The 17,228-nt window shown below is 33.7% G+C and overlaps 1 protein-coding gene across 2 annotated transcripts in view; it reads left to right on the top strand.

Annotated features, from left to right (window-relative positions):
• The window catches only part of Nca (neurocalcin homolog), a 240,375-nt gene extending 223,237 nt beyond the window's left edge, over window positions 1–17,138 (top strand). For both annotated transcript variants that reach the window (XM_076439126.1, XM_076439127.1), the window contains exons 2-5: window positions 2,655–2,880; window positions 3,532–3,650; window positions 4,635–4,823; window positions 5,930–17,138. In XM_076439126.1, coding sequence (XP_076295241.1) covers window positions 2,811–2,880; window positions 3,532–3,650; window positions 4,635–4,823; window positions 5,930–6,130 — 579 coding nt within the window. In that variant the 5' untranslated portion in view covers window positions 2,655–2,810 and the 3' untranslated portion in view covers window positions 6,131–17,138. The remainder of the gene's footprint in view (window positions 1–2,654; window positions 2,881–3,531; window positions 3,651–4,634; window positions 4,824–5,929) is intronic.
• Window positions 17,139–17,228: the final 90 nt, after the last annotated feature.

Here is a 17,228-nt window from a genome sequence, read left to right as displayed (position 1 = left end):
TGAAATGTTATTGCATTTATCACTGTTCTATATTATTCTTTGTTCTTTCTTTTCTCACTTTTACCAGGACTATATTAACTATTAACCTATATTATTACTTCTGTTACAGTAGCGTGAATGTGTATGAGTGTAGACGTATACATGTTGACTTTACGGTAAGCTAAATCGGACTTCTTACGTTTGACGACACTACCAAAATTAAACGCGTATACGCGAAAGCCGTTTGCTTTTTTTTATTGCCGAGTGTATACAACGCGAGAAAGAAACAAAATAGAGCCGCAGGACTTCGACTTCGGATCACAACTAGAGGTGTGCGAAAACCCGAAAATGTCGACTCGGGTCGAGGCGAGAATTTTCTTCGAGATCGAGGCGACTTTCAGAAAATTTTAAAATTCTCGATTGTGTCAAGATTCCCGAAAATGTTCGAGATTTTCGAAGGTTTCGGAATTCTCGAAAATTTCAGGGTTCTCGGTACGTGACTAACATTATAAGACTCGCTTTAAAAACAATCGTGGTATGAGATTTCTAGAGATGTATGAGAACGAGAATATCGAGAACCCAATAGTCGGGACGAGTCGGGTTGGACATTTTGGATACTTGTTGGACAACATTCTTTCAACGAAAAGAATTTTGTATAATAATGAAATATTTATATTATATTAAGTATACAGGGTGAGTCGCCTAGGACAAACCACCTGAATAACTTCTACATTTGTTGAAATAGAAAGAAATGCCTCAGACAAAAGTTGTTTGGTTTCTAGGGGATCATTACGTGGTCTATATAACTTTTTTTCAAGTGGAGGTGCTTAGGAGATTAGAAGGTCAACTTAGTTTTTTTAACTGGAACCACATATTTTTTAACTCTATTCATTCAAGGTCGTAAACTTTAAAATTGATGAAAAACAAAAATTTACCGTAAATTCTTATGAAATAGAATATTCTCATCAGTTTCAAGTTACAGGAATTTAGTCTTAAGCGTTTCGACAAAGTTTGTTTACGTTTACATTCACTTAGGCGTACTCTCCAGTTGAGAAGTCATGGCACTTGATCTTGACGATGAGAAGTCAGGAAGGCAAGGGGACTCTTCAAATCAAAGTATGCTAAATTTTTGATAGATGTACTATACCTAATTTATTAGGAGACGTGCGGCAATTTTTGTGGTAGCAACACGACGCGCCCGTGCGTCCTCACAATGTAATATAAAATCTTTTTTAATATTACTTGTGTTTTTATGAAACTTTCATCAATATATTTGTGGCATTTTTCTGATTAAAATAAGACCAAACACGATATCATTTCAAACTGTATTTAGTGGTTTAATTGGCGATGAAAGTTTTGGGCGCGCAAGGAAGGACATCGTATGGCGTATGGGAAAGAAAGGGACGCAGAGAGTCGGCCGCGCGCGCAGTCTCTCTTTATACGCGCTGTCTTTTTCTACGTTCGGCTCGGTCTTTGAAGCTCGAAAAAATGGTGACCGTCTACGAAAAATGCAAACAAACCTCCTCGAGGCTTTTACGTTTATAGAAGATTTATGTAGCTAGTAAATATTAAAGACAATTGAGATATTAAATGAAATATCCCGTGACGCTATTTAAAATGCTAAGAAAACAAAACGACGCAGCTGGACAATCGCTATAAGAAACTATTAATCTACTTACATCGAAAGATTGTCAGTTTAGATTCAACATACGTATAGACCATTCAACGAAACATTTTCTTCTGGAAGTGCTAACAGTGAGAAAACTAAAATATGAAATTCAGACGATACATACCATTATGTCAGCACAAACTCGATTTTCTGAACGTACTTATGTACATAAAAAAATGCATTTTATTATTTTCAATAGGAGGCTTTATTTTCAAGATGTCCGTAGAAAAACATCTCGAACAACAAGTTTTAATAAATGCATTATTATAGATTAAATTGTGCCAGGCGTGATTTAAAAAAATTTAATGTGTGAAGGTGTTAACTGCACGATCTCTATTATGACACAATTAATTATCATAAAAGTAAAGAGTATAATCGGATCTGGAGGTTAAACATGCCCTTGATCCAAATTAAACTACGAATGTGCTATTTAATATGTAGTTTATAAAAAAAGAGGTTCCTGTAAAATTTTTACTCTCTACCTCAATCAGGAGGAATATCAGTTTTGGAGCAATTTCTTCTAATCGGTAGCACATAAAAAATCTAAAAAATGATGTATCGAGTTTTTTCTAACTTTTTGTATTGAAAAAAATGCTACTGATGGAATATTAAAAACACGAAAAAATCAAAGGGAATACAGATTTCCTAAAGAGATATCGTAGTACATATATTGTGTAAACAAACATCGTTGTGCGAAATATTAAATATCTATATTTTATATACATAACTTATTTTATCCTAACGTTGTTTTTGGAGGCAAATCCCGTAGGTGTACAATGAAGTTAGATATTTTTAATTGTAAACCGCAGGAAATAATATTTTAGTAATAAACAACTTTTTATTTGACCGTTTTTTTCGTTGGAATGCTGACACGCGAAACGGCTTGCGCGCTATTTTTATAAGGCAAGAACAAATGTCGAGAAAATCCCGGTTTCCATCGAAGGCATTTTGATCGGTACCAATACTGTCGTACGTTGTACACACTCACATATTTTTTCTTTTCCAGACGTGTCTGGTGAAGCACATACTAATACATCAACAAAGCGTGCTTCTCAAAGCGGCACCAGTAGAATAGTAGATTAGTTAGCATTTAATAATCTACTAATTCACTAAGGACACTCGTTGAAAGAGCTCGACATTCTGAAGGAAACGTCGCGCAGCCATGGGGAAACAAAACAGCAAACTAAAACCGGAAGTCTTAGAAGATCTTAAACAGAATACTGAATTTACAGGTAAGCCAGATAAATAAAAAGAACAAAATAAATTGTACAGGGTGTCTTATTTTAACTGTCCAGGGCAAATATCTCGAAAAGTATGAATAATATGAACAAACTTTTTAGATAGAACTTAACCCTTCGAGGCCGGAGCTATTTTAAAAGCTCCTACATTTAAAACTCCTGCAGTTACCTATTTGCCCTTGAAATAACCTTGACAGGGCCTAACAACGTCAATTTTGTATTTTAAAATTGAAACCTATATTTTTTACTCTGTAGAGAGTCCCAAAATGCTGTAGTTCCTTAGAAATGGTGATTCCTGACGTTATTCGAAGTAACTTGCCACTTTACGAAAATGTTCTCTGTGGCTTTGTTAAGGAGTTATTATTAAAAATAATGAATTTGAGAATTGTATTGTTTGCGTAAATTGCTATGAGGTATCATGATACTTTTACGTATCATTACAAACTTCTTGTGTTCGCAGATGACAAACTTCTCAAATTCAATATTTTCCAACAGTTTTATGTATATACATATATGTACCAAAATTGAAGTGTACATTTTGTACAAGTTTTAATGTGTACTTGCATCCCGATTGAATTTGTATTTACGAGACACTGTATGTTTATGCGTGATTTATGAATTAACATGTCTTCGTTCTTTTTAAAGATGCGGAAATTCAAGAATGGTACAAAGGTTTTTTAAAGGACTGTCCGAATGGTCACCTTAGCGTGGAAGAATTTAAGAAAATATATGGAAATTTCTTCCCTTACGGTGACGCTTCGAAGGTAAGCTGTTTTTCATGTGATTGTGTCTCTCTCCTGTGTTTATTGTTCAAAGTTAGATTCCGAAATTATCATGCAACATAGTGGAATAGGCCGACAGGGGATACCACAGAAAACAAAAAACGCATTGACAATAGTACCTCCATGATAATGTGGAAAGCTATTGATACGGGTGTCGCCCTAATGCGCCACGCGCAGTTCATACGGTCTGGAATAGGTACGGGCCTGAGGACTAGGGCCGTTACGGGGAGCGAGACGTGCGGTCGGAAAAGGAGGCGGCGCGAGCCGAGAACGGCCTGAAAAGTCTCCTCCGTGCCGACCACTACTGTAAAGTAGTTTGTAGGCACCCCGACTTCTGTGGTGAAAGATAAATGTAAAAATGCTACATAAATATATCCGAGAGATCTCAAAAACGTTCAGAACCTCCACTGTGTTCACTTGAGCTGTTTGACGAATTGTTTCACCGTTCAGATTGTCAGATGATATTCTTTTTTTTTTGTTACCATAGCAATAAATTGTTTTATTTTTGTTATGTTTTAACGTTTATATTCCCTAACAACGTATTCCTCACCTATTAGCACGACGAACTCTGAGAAGTTCTAGTTCATAGCTTTTAAATTTTAAATAAATACAGCATGTTCTATTCTGCCTATGCTAGAGCCGGCCAGGCCCGCTCTAGCATAGGCATTTCCTGGGATGTAGAGGAGAGTAAAAGGTTCTGGGAACCCCTGGGGTTAAGATAGGAAGTGACACGATCTTCGGCACTTGGCCTGTGTGTGCGAACCTCTAGAAACCTCTTGAAATTATACCTTCGGAAACTAACAGAAATGTATAAATACCGACAAACAGCGCCAGAAGCCTCGACTAGCTTATATAACCCGACCTTTATTCTATAATTGTAAAAACAAAGGTTGATAATCAACATTCTTTTAAAAAGTAATAACACATGTACATATAATTATCTCTCTGACATCATATAATGTGTAGTTTGCAGAACATGTATTCAGAACATTCGACTCGAACGGCGATGGCACCATTGACTTCCGAGAATTCTTGTGCGCTCTGAGTGTTACATCCCATGGTAAATTGGAACAGAAATTGAAGTGGGCCTTCAGCATGTACGACCTTGATGGTAACGGCTACATTTCGCGGCAAGAAATGATGGAAATTGTCACAGTACGTACAATATATAATATAATATACATAATATTGTACTTCTATTACAAACTGCGTAACTAAACACGCAGTTGTTTCATGATCAGAAGATTGCGGATCCTTACGCATTTATGTATAATGTATATATTATAGAATTTGGTACGATCTTCATTTATTTCACATCTGCAAAGGATCCTACCACTGAAAATATCACTAAAAACGCTAAGAAAATTTTTCAAAATTTGACAATATATAATTCTTACTAAATTAATGCAATTACCAAAATTTGGGTTCGATTCACTGCACCGTTTAAGGATTATAGTAACTTAAAGTTTGCACATTTTAACACGTCTTCTTGTGGAGAATTCATAAAATTCCACTTGAAAAAACGCAACTAGAAACTCCAGTTTTTTTTATATGTAGTAAAAATTATGTAATTAATTATGTTCAAAATTTATTAGGATTCACTAAACAGTTACAGAGCAAAAAAATTATTAACTGTTACAAACCGTCAAATTTATCGTGTTGTCTCTCACTAGCATGGAAACGTGACAAGTGTAGACCACTGAATATAGCTACAGAGGGTACAGTATTCGCAAAAGTTTAATGCAAAGTATACTCGTGAATGGTTTTCATTGCCATGTATTGATGGATTTTGAATTTCTTGTACTTTTGTCTTCCATTGTACCTCCAGGACATCCTTAATTCCACTTTCTTAAAATTTATGTAGACAAATTGAAAATCGTCTGACGCGTCTGACCATGATCGACCAATTCTATTGTACTTTGTGCATATACTAAAGCACGCGAACATGGCGGAACTTTAAACTCCATTTTCTCGAAAATCAGCTGCCGAACGAAAAAATGTTATTCCTTTTTTCGACTTACTTTTGCATGTAGAATCACCCCCTGCCCGCCCGGTTGTATTACGATTTAGTAAACACCCTGTATAAAATAAGATTTTGTCCAATCACTCTGGCCTATTGTCGAAAAAACGCAAAAAATCTCCTCCGCCGGACTTAGAATGGGACTTTACTGTATTTTGTATTATTCTGGGATATGGAACTGCAAAGATCAACCGAACATTTTGATTGCAGGATTTTGATGAATATCTATTTGTTGTTTCAGGCAATCTACAAAATGGTAGGGTCCGTGATGAAAATGCCAGAAGACGAGTCTACGCCTGAGAAAAGAACCGATAAGATATTCCTGCAAATGGACAAAAATAAGGATGGAATATTATCGCTTGATGAATTTATAGAGGGTGCAAAGAATGACCCGTCAATTGTGCGACTGTTGCAGTGCGATCCGAGTGCACAAGCTCAGTGAAGCCTTGGGCCGTTACGCAAGTATTACCGTATCATCTACATACGAGAATCGGGAACCAGTCTGATAGTACCCCGTGTAAAAAGCATTACGATCATAAGGAACTTGTATGACGATTTTCAGAAGAGATATATATAGCTGAATCACAATTTTTACCGTTTAATCAGTTCACATTATCGAATGCTCATACAAAATTTGTTTCTTATAATTTCTGCTATTATCCATGTCGTTCATATTCGTTCAATTGGCAAAAACTAGGAGATAAGCAACGTACGTTTTCTTTATGAACGTAAATGTTATTTAATTAAAAACGTAGGTGATAAGGAAAAGTGGTATTTTAAAATTGGACCGGTTCCCGGAATGGTCCAGGGTCACTGGGCCCATGGCGCTTGCGCATACCGCAAGCTAGTCTATAAGACTAGTCCAGTCGCTCCGTCTCATAAAACGGATCGGTTTTAAAACAAAAAGCTTGTTACGTTTTTCTTCGATATATTGATCCCCTTGTGTGCTGCGTACACGACGAAAGACCCGCAGAGCGATCCGTGCTCTGTCATTTCAGGAAAACAACTATTTCGATCCATAGATACAACCGAGAGAATCTGCTTCATCCAACGTTGCAACCTTGATATATTGTTGATACGTTTAATATGTCTGTAGTTGTGTTCCCAGTTTACTTGTTCGATTCGATGTAATGATTAGCCCAGATACTAATTGTTATACAGAAAATGTACTATATATACTTGCACCGTTTGTCATTTCGCAGAACGTCTTCGATGTAGGAATTTCATTTTACTTCGAATACAAGCACAGGAATATGTACGTCTTTGCTAATCACCTTTGATTATGCTTACGACTAACGATTATATATTTCGACATATTTTTCGGAAGTAGTTTTTCATAAAAACATCTCCGCCATACGCAGCTCAAAATTCAATTAGTCGTTGAACGCGATACTTGATTTCTCGAAACTATTGTACACAACGTATTTTTCTCCTACTTTATAGTCACGTGCAATGGACACACGAAATCATTTTCTCTTCTAACTATAATTACATACATTGATTCGAAATTTTGGTATCCAGTGAAATACAAACACGACGTGACATTATTTAAAAGGTTTATTTGAAATGTGATTGAAATATCGAAATGTTATGTTCCCTCTACCTTTAAAACTACTCTAAAGTTAATCATTTGAGTTATAGCGTACGTGTATGTTTATTTTAAAGTCCCCTAATCGCGATACTACGTCTATAATAATTCTTTAGTTAGTGTCTAATTATTTTACATTTTCCAATATTGTAGAATTGTATTGTACGACGCGTCGACATTTCTTAGAATATACGGTAAAAGAGGTTGTATACCGATATTTTATATTGTAGTTCTGTCGTCATCTTCTGGATGCCTTTGTTGGAGTTGCTCTAAATCGTTACAATAAGTAAATAAAAATAAATTACACCTTTCATTCAATTGTGAAATCGATCAAATTACCTTGCGCAACCGTATATAGCCATTGCGACCGGTATCGAAATTGGAAAAGTTGTTTTGATATCGATCTCCGATTTAATTGAATAAATCACTCCATCAGTACCTGTGATAATAATAATTTTTTCAATTTTCTACACAAATCATACTCCTCTTCCGTTGCTACTTGAAACTTCGAACTTTATGTATATTTACAAGCATTGAAGAAAATGAGATTTTATTTGTCTCGAAGTTCTAATGTCCGAATAATGAATTTGTGCATTCGTTAAATGTAATACACATTCATTTTCAATATTACACGACCCAAAGGAGAATACTTGATTAGACATTCACTTATAATTCTTACAAAATCAATCAAATACTGCAGTTATGAAGATTGCATAGACGAGATTTAGAACTACTAATTATAAGATAACTATTTTAGATTTTCCGTTTATAGACATATATATTATCTCTAACCGAGATACAGAGGCTGGAAGGTGCTATATTCTACGTATTTCATTATTAGGCTGCGGATGTTCAAGAAAGTGGAATAAAATGAAATTTTATTTCCTTATTTAAAATTCTACTAAGGGGTAAACTTCACGTTACCGGACTCAAAATTTGTACCTTTCTCCTATAAATTATGATGTATTTGGTATGTATGTATCCAGTAGATTTGTACCCAGGGCGGTTGCAGATCGAAGTTTCGATCCAGTAGGATCAATCCAATCTGCAGTGTTTTTGACAGGTAAGGGCGCCGCCGTATTGGTTTGTAGTGACGACCGCGAGCCGCTTACCGAGCAGAACCGCCGCGCCGGTCCTTGCCCCCCCCCCCCCCCGACCTAATCACCAACCAACTCGGTAAGCGACGCGCGACCGTCACTACCAATATGACGGCGCCCTTACCTGTCAAAAACACTGCACATTGCTGAACTTTAAGCAAGCATAACTCCTGAACCATTGATCCTATAGGATCGAAACTTCGATCTGCAGCCACCCAGGGTACAAATCTACTGGATTACATACCAATTACATCATACTTTATAGGAGAAAGGCAGAAATTTTGAGTCCGGTAAAGTAAAGAGCAGCCGTACTAAATTCTATCGAATTTTATATTTTATCCTTTTTATTAAACATTTTCAGAAACCATAAATGCATAAAGATCCGCAATCTATTACTCTATTAATCTTTAAAATTTTGACCACAATGTCTCTCGAGTTTGATCACAATTACATGATATCTTTAAATATTCATAATTCATATTCATTCATGTTTCAAAACTAATTCAGTCCTCTGCTAAGTTAGAACTCGTTAGTTTCTTATTTTAAATAACGACAGAACAAATACAAAGGTGCTTCTTTCATTCACCGAAGTGAATTTAAATATTTCGTTGAAGGAATTGAATGGACTTTCTTTCTGTACATAAAGACTTCTTCGTTTGATCAAATAGACATTTCACAAAAAGATTTCGATAATTATAGGCGTTGGACAGGAAGTAATAAAAATATCTAATATACGCAATCTTTGCTTCTTTATAAAAATATATGTACACTTCCATTCTCTTCGAAAATTCTATTTAGAGTAACTCGAATGAAACTAGAATAACCCTCTATGAAAATTCTATTTTTAAGTATCTAGAAATCTGATATAGAGTAAATAGATTTGCACCTACATAAAGACAACAATCTATTACACGTGTCTATGAGATAGGGAAAATAATGCTAAGCGTAACGGCTACTTGCAAAGATACATTATTTCGTATTATATATGATAATGTGGAAAATACTCTTTGTGATTCTGGCAGAAAGTTTAGATATCTCATAATACACTATCCTGGATCCTTCGATGATCCGATAATTATGATCTTGCTCTATTAACAAAAATCTTAAACAATCAGTACTCGCTTGGATAGCAAAGATCACTGGAAAAATAGACGAACAATTTAATCCGAAAAAATTACGTTACCGATGTATATGCATCTTTATAATACAGTAGAACTCCATTTACCTAAATATCATTTGTTAGTTAATACTTAATTTATTCTGAATGAGATTGAAACTTCAATTCAGCTCTCGTTATATTTTTCTGATATTTTTCAAAGCCATTACAAGGCTGCGGTTCTTTATGAAAAATTGTCTGCATCGATTGGAAGAAATAGAAACCAAACAGAATGAAAAATCACAAACATACGTCCTCAATTTTGAAAATTTTCCTACAATTTTTATTTTCATCTACTCAATTTTGCTACAAATGCATAAAGATCCGCAGTCCAGTAATTACAAGACAGCAGATTTTATGCATTTATGAGAAAAATGAGTAGGTGAACAATTTTAAATACTGTTGTTATTTTCGACCTATTAAACATATCAGATGATTGCATACGTTCGATTTTCATAGACGTCGCAAACTGTATTGCACGGTTTCTATAATTAGAAACTGATTAATAAAGCTGTATTCTTTAATATTTAACCATTGAATTTCATGTTCAAATCAGACACGAACTTATGCAATCATCTGATACTAAGAAGGAAAATGAATTTTTATTTCGCTCTGGTTTCGGGAAAATTTCGATTTTGCGTAAAACTCTGCTGTCTAGTCATTACACTTACTTACATGAGTACTGATGATAACACACACACTGGTGTAACTTTGTTTCTCGATCGTAAATACCTAAATGTGCCTGGTACACATATATGAATAAAAATAGAAATTATGCAGAAACAAAGTCAAGCATAGTGAACGTGTACACACTTACGTTTCTTGAAATCAAATGAATTAATGTACAGTCACATTGAATTGTCTAAACCCCTAAATTTGAATCGTTTGAACGTACAATTATGAATAGCGACTAAAATTATTTCACTTCAGTTATATTGACCCTCGTATGTGAAAAAATATGTGGATTTCTACTGTAAAAACGTTACAATATTAAATTACGTATAAATACTTATTCTTATAATAAGTGAATACGTTACATTTACTTTATATCTGTAATACTTTCGTAATTTTTAAGAATGTAAATTAATGTAAATGATCATAAAAAAGTTTGTCGTGAAATTATATTTGTGAACATAAAATTAAATGTGTTACAGTTGAATGTGTATGTCTAGAATTAAATGGGGTACAAATGTTCTGTTTGTTGAAGGTTATATTCAATGATAAAGTCGCTTGATATTAGGAAAATAAAACTCTGTAAATGTTACAAAAATTGACTTGATTGTCTCATTGGAGTAATGTATTTTTACATGTATGAATCTTTTACGAACATATAATGGCTAGCAACATACGAAATAATCTAAAAGTGTAATGGAGAAATAAGGGGTAAGATTTCATTTCTATGCAATTTTTACCAGTTTGCTACTAATGACGCTATGGCATTACATACGAAATTACAGACAAAAATTTGTACATCTTATGATTAGACTGCGGATATTTACGCAATTTTCAATTTTTATAGACAAATTTTGAGATAGTGACTCGAAATAAAATTTTATTTTTAATGGGAACAGTCTTTGTAGATCCGAAGCAAATAACAAATGTTACTAAATACGTACTATCGAATTTTATATTCTAGCATTTCTTCAAAATCTTCATAAGCCATAAATGCATAAAAATCCGCAGTCTACTTATGATCTAACAATAAATGCAACCACCAAAAGAAACTGCACGATGGCTTGTATTTTTATACAGGGCAATATACGTATAAATATAGTAGTCCTTATATTTGATATCCAACTTACCCCTTGCACTTCTTGGAATTATTTTAATCTTTCTCTGTATTTCATGTCCAATGAATATTTTTCAGTCTCGCCTGTGATACACACGAAGAGAACTTCAAGTAATTCTCGGTCCATCTAAACAACTCGTTTGATAATATTCTCTGTATAATAAACTCTGTATAATAAATATAACAATTGCAATTAAAATCACAATAAAAATAATAAAAATAAAAATTACAATTACAATTAAACTCACAATACAAGTTAAAATTGAAATTGAAATCGAAATCGAAATGGAAATTGAAATTGAAGCAAAAACTACTAGATTATGGCTATATACAGGGTGTCCCAAAATTCCTGCACATCCCAGAAATGGGAGGTTCCTGAGACCATTTGAAACGACTTTTCCTTTGTAAAAATGTTATCCACGGCTTTGTTTAGGAGTTATTAACGAAAAACACGGACCAATCAGAACGCGACCTAGACGCGAGTTGGCACAGTCGGCCAATAGACAGTTGGCGACCTGATTGATCCGTGTTTTTCGTTAATAACTCCTAAACAAAGCCACGGATAACATTTTTGAAAAGGAAAATGTTGCTTCAAATGGTCTCAGGAACCTCCCATTTCCGGGATGTGTTCAGACCTAAAATAGACGTAAAATGGACGTCTTTAAGACGTCGTGTACTATCTGAAAGGGACTACCATATTTCTCTCACATAAATGGCTACTAAACTATATCTAACCGAGTCATTGAAGTAAATATGCTATGAAATGGAAGCAAAATTTATTTATTGCTCTAGTCTTTCTCTAAGCTTTAGCAATCGTTATATTCGTTAAAATTCATGTGTGAAGAAGTATACAGTACATTACATTAAAAAGAAAAGGTCAAGATAACTTCCGAAAGAGTAATCAAGTATTGAACCTATTCCACAAACAGAACAATATTTAATTGTATATAGCACACTTAATTTTGCACCCTACACATTTCTTGAAAACAACATACAATTCATTTCTTTTTTTTCGTATAATATAAAAGAAAGAATCACTGATTTATCTACAAATTTATATTTCATTTGTGTGAAAATCATTATAAAGTTCTAAAGTTAGAATGATCATTTCCAACAATCCGTTATAACCTTTGCTATGTGTACTCCCTTTTTCAATTTTTGTTCGTTTCAGTGAAGCAAAGATAATCCTTCAATCTTCGCGTATGAAAATGAAAAGAAAATCTCGAAATCTCTGCCAATCCGAATGACTGAACTGATTCATATTTTCAGAAGCTTCTAGGGCGACAGAAGATTTCGCATCAAGAACGAAAGATACAAAAAGAAGCAAAAAAAAAGATAAAAGAATAAAACTCACACGCACCAACTATTTTAGAGATTTATTTTTGCGAATGCTTATGCGCGTACACGTGTACGATTGTGCTAAATGTGTGTGACAATGTATATCGTTAAATAAATGAGATAGGAAGGGCAACATGTGAGAAAACAAAAGAGTAAACATAAACAGAAGACCGAAAAAATGTTGCGCCATTCGTTATTCGATTAGTATCGGTTATTTCAATGCATTCTATGCATGCATACATTTACGTAGCACTATAATTTTATGTCCTATTGTAATAGTATGAGTGCGATAAAATATGCAGTTTCTGCTGATACGAAGACGCGCAGCAGCAAAAAATACATGTAACAAATTACTGTAACTAAATATAGTATTTATAGTACCAGCATAAGTATAGTTTACATACGTTATCGGGAAGATATAAAACGTATAAAAAGAAAATTTCAAAAGTTCATTTTAACTTTCAATTATCTTTTTTTTTATTGTCTCTATCACCATTTCCTCTTTGTATCGCGCGGTCAGGATTTTACGCATGCTTTTACAGAGAGAGAAACAGCGTATAAGATACGTATACTAGAACGTATACATATTTATATTTGTATCTATATACGCATAAATCTATTGTATCTACTCTTAAGGTGTATATCTGTTCACCTTACGCTCATTAATGTTTAAGGATAAAGACTATGTAGTTATATATATCTCTAATCCGTATAGTCATTGTAAAAAAATTGAATAACCTCATTAAAGTTAATATGTAAGATTTCAAAATATATTTTAGTTTTCTCTGACTACTCGATAAAACAATGCCTTTAACTTTTAATTAATGTAGAAATGAAGAAAAAGCGGAAGTAGCAAATTCTATTTAAAAATACCATCTGAATTTTAACTCTAGCACTAGTCCAATCACTCTATACTTAAATATACTGTATCCTCTGTTAAGAAGCAGTAAGCAAACACAGTACAAGTATCACGCGATACAAAATGAAATTTTACTCAGATCATTTTAAACAGTCAATATTACTATGTAATATGCATAATTCGATCAGTGTGTAGTGTGTACAAGTATTTAATGATATTCTATAACCGTTTTGTGAAACACATTTGTAGTATTGTATTAATTGATCAAGTTTTAATGGGATGAATGTTAAAAGTTTACACGTCAAACACTGCAAAGTGAATATTCAATTACTCGCACTCTACTGTCTACATAACTGCTTATACATACATGGAACTTTACATCACTCCGACATAAATAAATTTTTATTCAACGAAATGACTACTTTAATGCAAAATAAATAGATGTTTGCTAGTGTGGTCGACACCTTTGTTTATCCACGGAATACTAAATTTAACCCTTAGTACTCGAGTGGTGACTCAGAGTTACCTGGAGTTACCACAAAAATTGCTATATCATTACTCAAAATATTATTGTTTACATTATTAAATATGTTGGTATCTAATAAATTACTAAATATTTAAGTATTGCATGAGGTATTATATCAATTTCATGTTCGTACAAGGAAAAAAATTAATATAGAATGGAATTATTCTATTTAGGTTGGAAGAAATGTTTAATTTTCGAGTTAAAATATAGCTCCGAGTGGAAACTTTTCAGATTGTAAAAACTGTATGCGAGTAATTAAAAGTTAAAAAGAATTAGTTACCGAATACATATAATGTCAAAAAGTTTGTTCATTTCGGGCATCTGTCCGGGAGAAGCTGCCGGGCAGAATGCTGGCAGCTCCGCCCTGGATTTTGCTCGGCTTGGTCCCGGCAGGAGCTGCTCGGGCACAATGCTGGCAGTTTGGTCCTGGATTGTACCCCGTCTTTTTGCCGACAGAATGCGCTACTTATGCGCGCATAGATGCCCGTCCGAAATCGAGCACGTTTGCATATTGGGTAGCAATTACAGGTGTGCGGAACGGGACGGGAATTCCCGAATATATTCCCGTCCCGTCCCGCACACCTCTACTAGCAGTTACCCAGTCAACCAGGCCTGCCTCGAGCAGAAATCGAGCCCATCTGCCGGGCAGAATCCGTGACCGAGCGGCCAGGATTGTGCCCGGGCAGCTTCTGTCGGGGCCGGGGCGGGCAGAATCCAGGACCGAGCGGCCAGAATTGTGCCGAAGACAACTTTTGCCGGGATGGTGTCGAGGCAAGAATACGAGCCCACGCGATCTTTTGTGGCATGGCCAGAATCTAGCATTTTTGCTCTCTGACTGGGTTAAAATCATTGAATAAGTTCAGTTATAAATAATACAATTTTTAAGATTTCTGCCATAATTGCTGATGAAGATGCATACAAGAAATCTATTATGAAATGGATGGAAAAATATAATATCTGATCAAAATTATACACAAGAACAGCTGTGGAAATTGATTGGGAGTAAATAGTAATTGAATAGTAAATATCATGTTTAAAATGTCTTACTTAGTTTCATCGAAGATTGAATATGTATTCCGAATACGATAAATTCTTTGAAATAAAACGGATCTTCTGCATCTTAACGAAAAGAAGGGGATGGTGAAGGAGAAAGAATGAGTAATAAAAATGATCGAGTTTTTATGAAATATAAAAATTCATCCAATTTGATAGTATGTATAAAGAATGCTGCTGCGTGACACCAGAATGTTATTATGAGTAAGCAAATTGAAATATCGCACCGAATAATGAATTGTAGTATAATAGAATTGTAACACATTTGATCATAAAAATATAATATTTATACCAATTTCGACACATTGGAATACTAAAAAAAGCATTGGTAAAGAGAAAATACTGTTGTTTACTGCTTATATTGTATATCTATCTGAATAACTCTTGTTCAACTAAAATGTAAAATGTTAGGAGTTTTGACGGATTATAATTTTCACTTTTAATACAAAAATTGATTAGTAATATAAGTAGACAGCGGATATGATGCATTTATGACAAACATGAGTGGATGTAATTTAAAACAGTGAAAATATTAGAAGAATTTCAGAGCATTCTTATATTATTTTCAACTTATTAAACATATTAAGAGACAAAATCAATTTCTATTTCACACCGGTTTGTTGCGATTCAGGTAGAACATTTTTATTTTGCATAACGATCCGCTGTCTAGTAATAGGAAATCCGTGTAATAAAAATTTTAACAAAATCTGACGCTAATTACACATCGAGATCTATCTATACTCTATTATTATTTGTTGCCTAAGATTTTAGTACTCCTAACTCTAACTAGAACATCGCAATCTAATCATAGAAGCCTCATCCCTTATTCTTACTATAAATATTTCTGATCTTATATAAACAACCTACGCCTTAAAAATCTTCTGCATCTCTTATCAAAATCTTTCCATATCTATACTTCAGTAGTATTCTACAGAGTCGTATAGTTTCAAAAAATCTATAATTATTCACGGTTCATTTTTCTGAAAACTACTCAATTGTTACATAAGTTCATTTAAAGAAATTTGTAGTTTCAGCAATATTTTTGAAACAATGATAAACAACGTTAGTAAACAAAGAAAAAGTCAATAGCAGCAACAAAATACATTTTATTGACAAAGTATATAGAGATTTAGAAGATTTAAAAGTAATTATGCTAACAGCTTCGAGTTGATCGCACTTACTTTTTTTAGAAGAATTATATAAATTATTATAGAATATATATATACAAAGAAATGATACTTTTTGTAGGACAAAAAGAGAAATTAATGAATTATACGACTCGGACTTTAAAGAAACAAGAAAGTTAATAGATGAAATTCTTAATATTTACACTGTAAAACTTGTTGTTATTCTCTACCGGTGTTTTTCTTGTAAACTCAAATCTATAAACATTACATGTTCCTCTATTTGTAGTGTGTCAGTCTAATTGTTAAAAATTGTTTCATAATCTGTAAAATTGATTCCACTTGACTGTGCGAAAGATGCGTTTAATATGTAATTCTAGAATTTAATTTCACCGCTATCAATTGTTTGTAACCACTTTAATGTTTTCCCACCCTCTGATTCTTTTTCCACGTTGTATAAGAGTAATTTATAATTAATCCTATACGTATTTATGTATTTTTTGGTGCAATATGTATATGTATACAAAGTACAAAGTACGTATTATTGATATTGCGTTCGTTGTAATCTGTGAAAGAATTTTGTTAAGCTTTCGCATAACTACTTCTAAACTAGCAACCCTTAGAGTTTCAAATGTGACTGTCATTAAACAAATCTACGGAAGATCGAATATGAACTGTAAATTAAATGAAAATTAAGCGGACAAGGGATAGTTTTGTCGGAGATAATAAATATATAGGATAATTCACGATGCTGAAGTGGTTTGTGCGAAAGTGTCAAAGTTTTATATTGTAGTATTGTCAATCATAGTTAATGGTTAATTAATATACTCAGGATACGATTAATTCTATATGAATAAAGAAACATTATATAAAGCGATGTAAGATGTTGACGTACAAAGTAAAGCAATACGAAAATCAAAGGCGCAAACTGTTTTATTCTGTTGTATCGAGAATGGAACACCGGTAAATATAATTTGCATAAAACATTGGCCGTAAGGTATTATGATATA

The sequence above is a fragment of the Lasioglossum baleicum genome, chromosome 15, assembly GCF_051020765.1.
Source record: "Lasioglossum baleicum chromosome 15, iyLasBale1, whole genome shotgun sequence".
Taxonomy (NCBI): domain Eukaryota; kingdom Metazoa; phylum Arthropoda; class Insecta; order Hymenoptera; family Halictidae; genus Lasioglossum; species Lasioglossum baleicum.
Note: the sequence above shows the minus strand (reverse complement) of the source record. Positions and strands in the feature narration are given on the sequence as shown.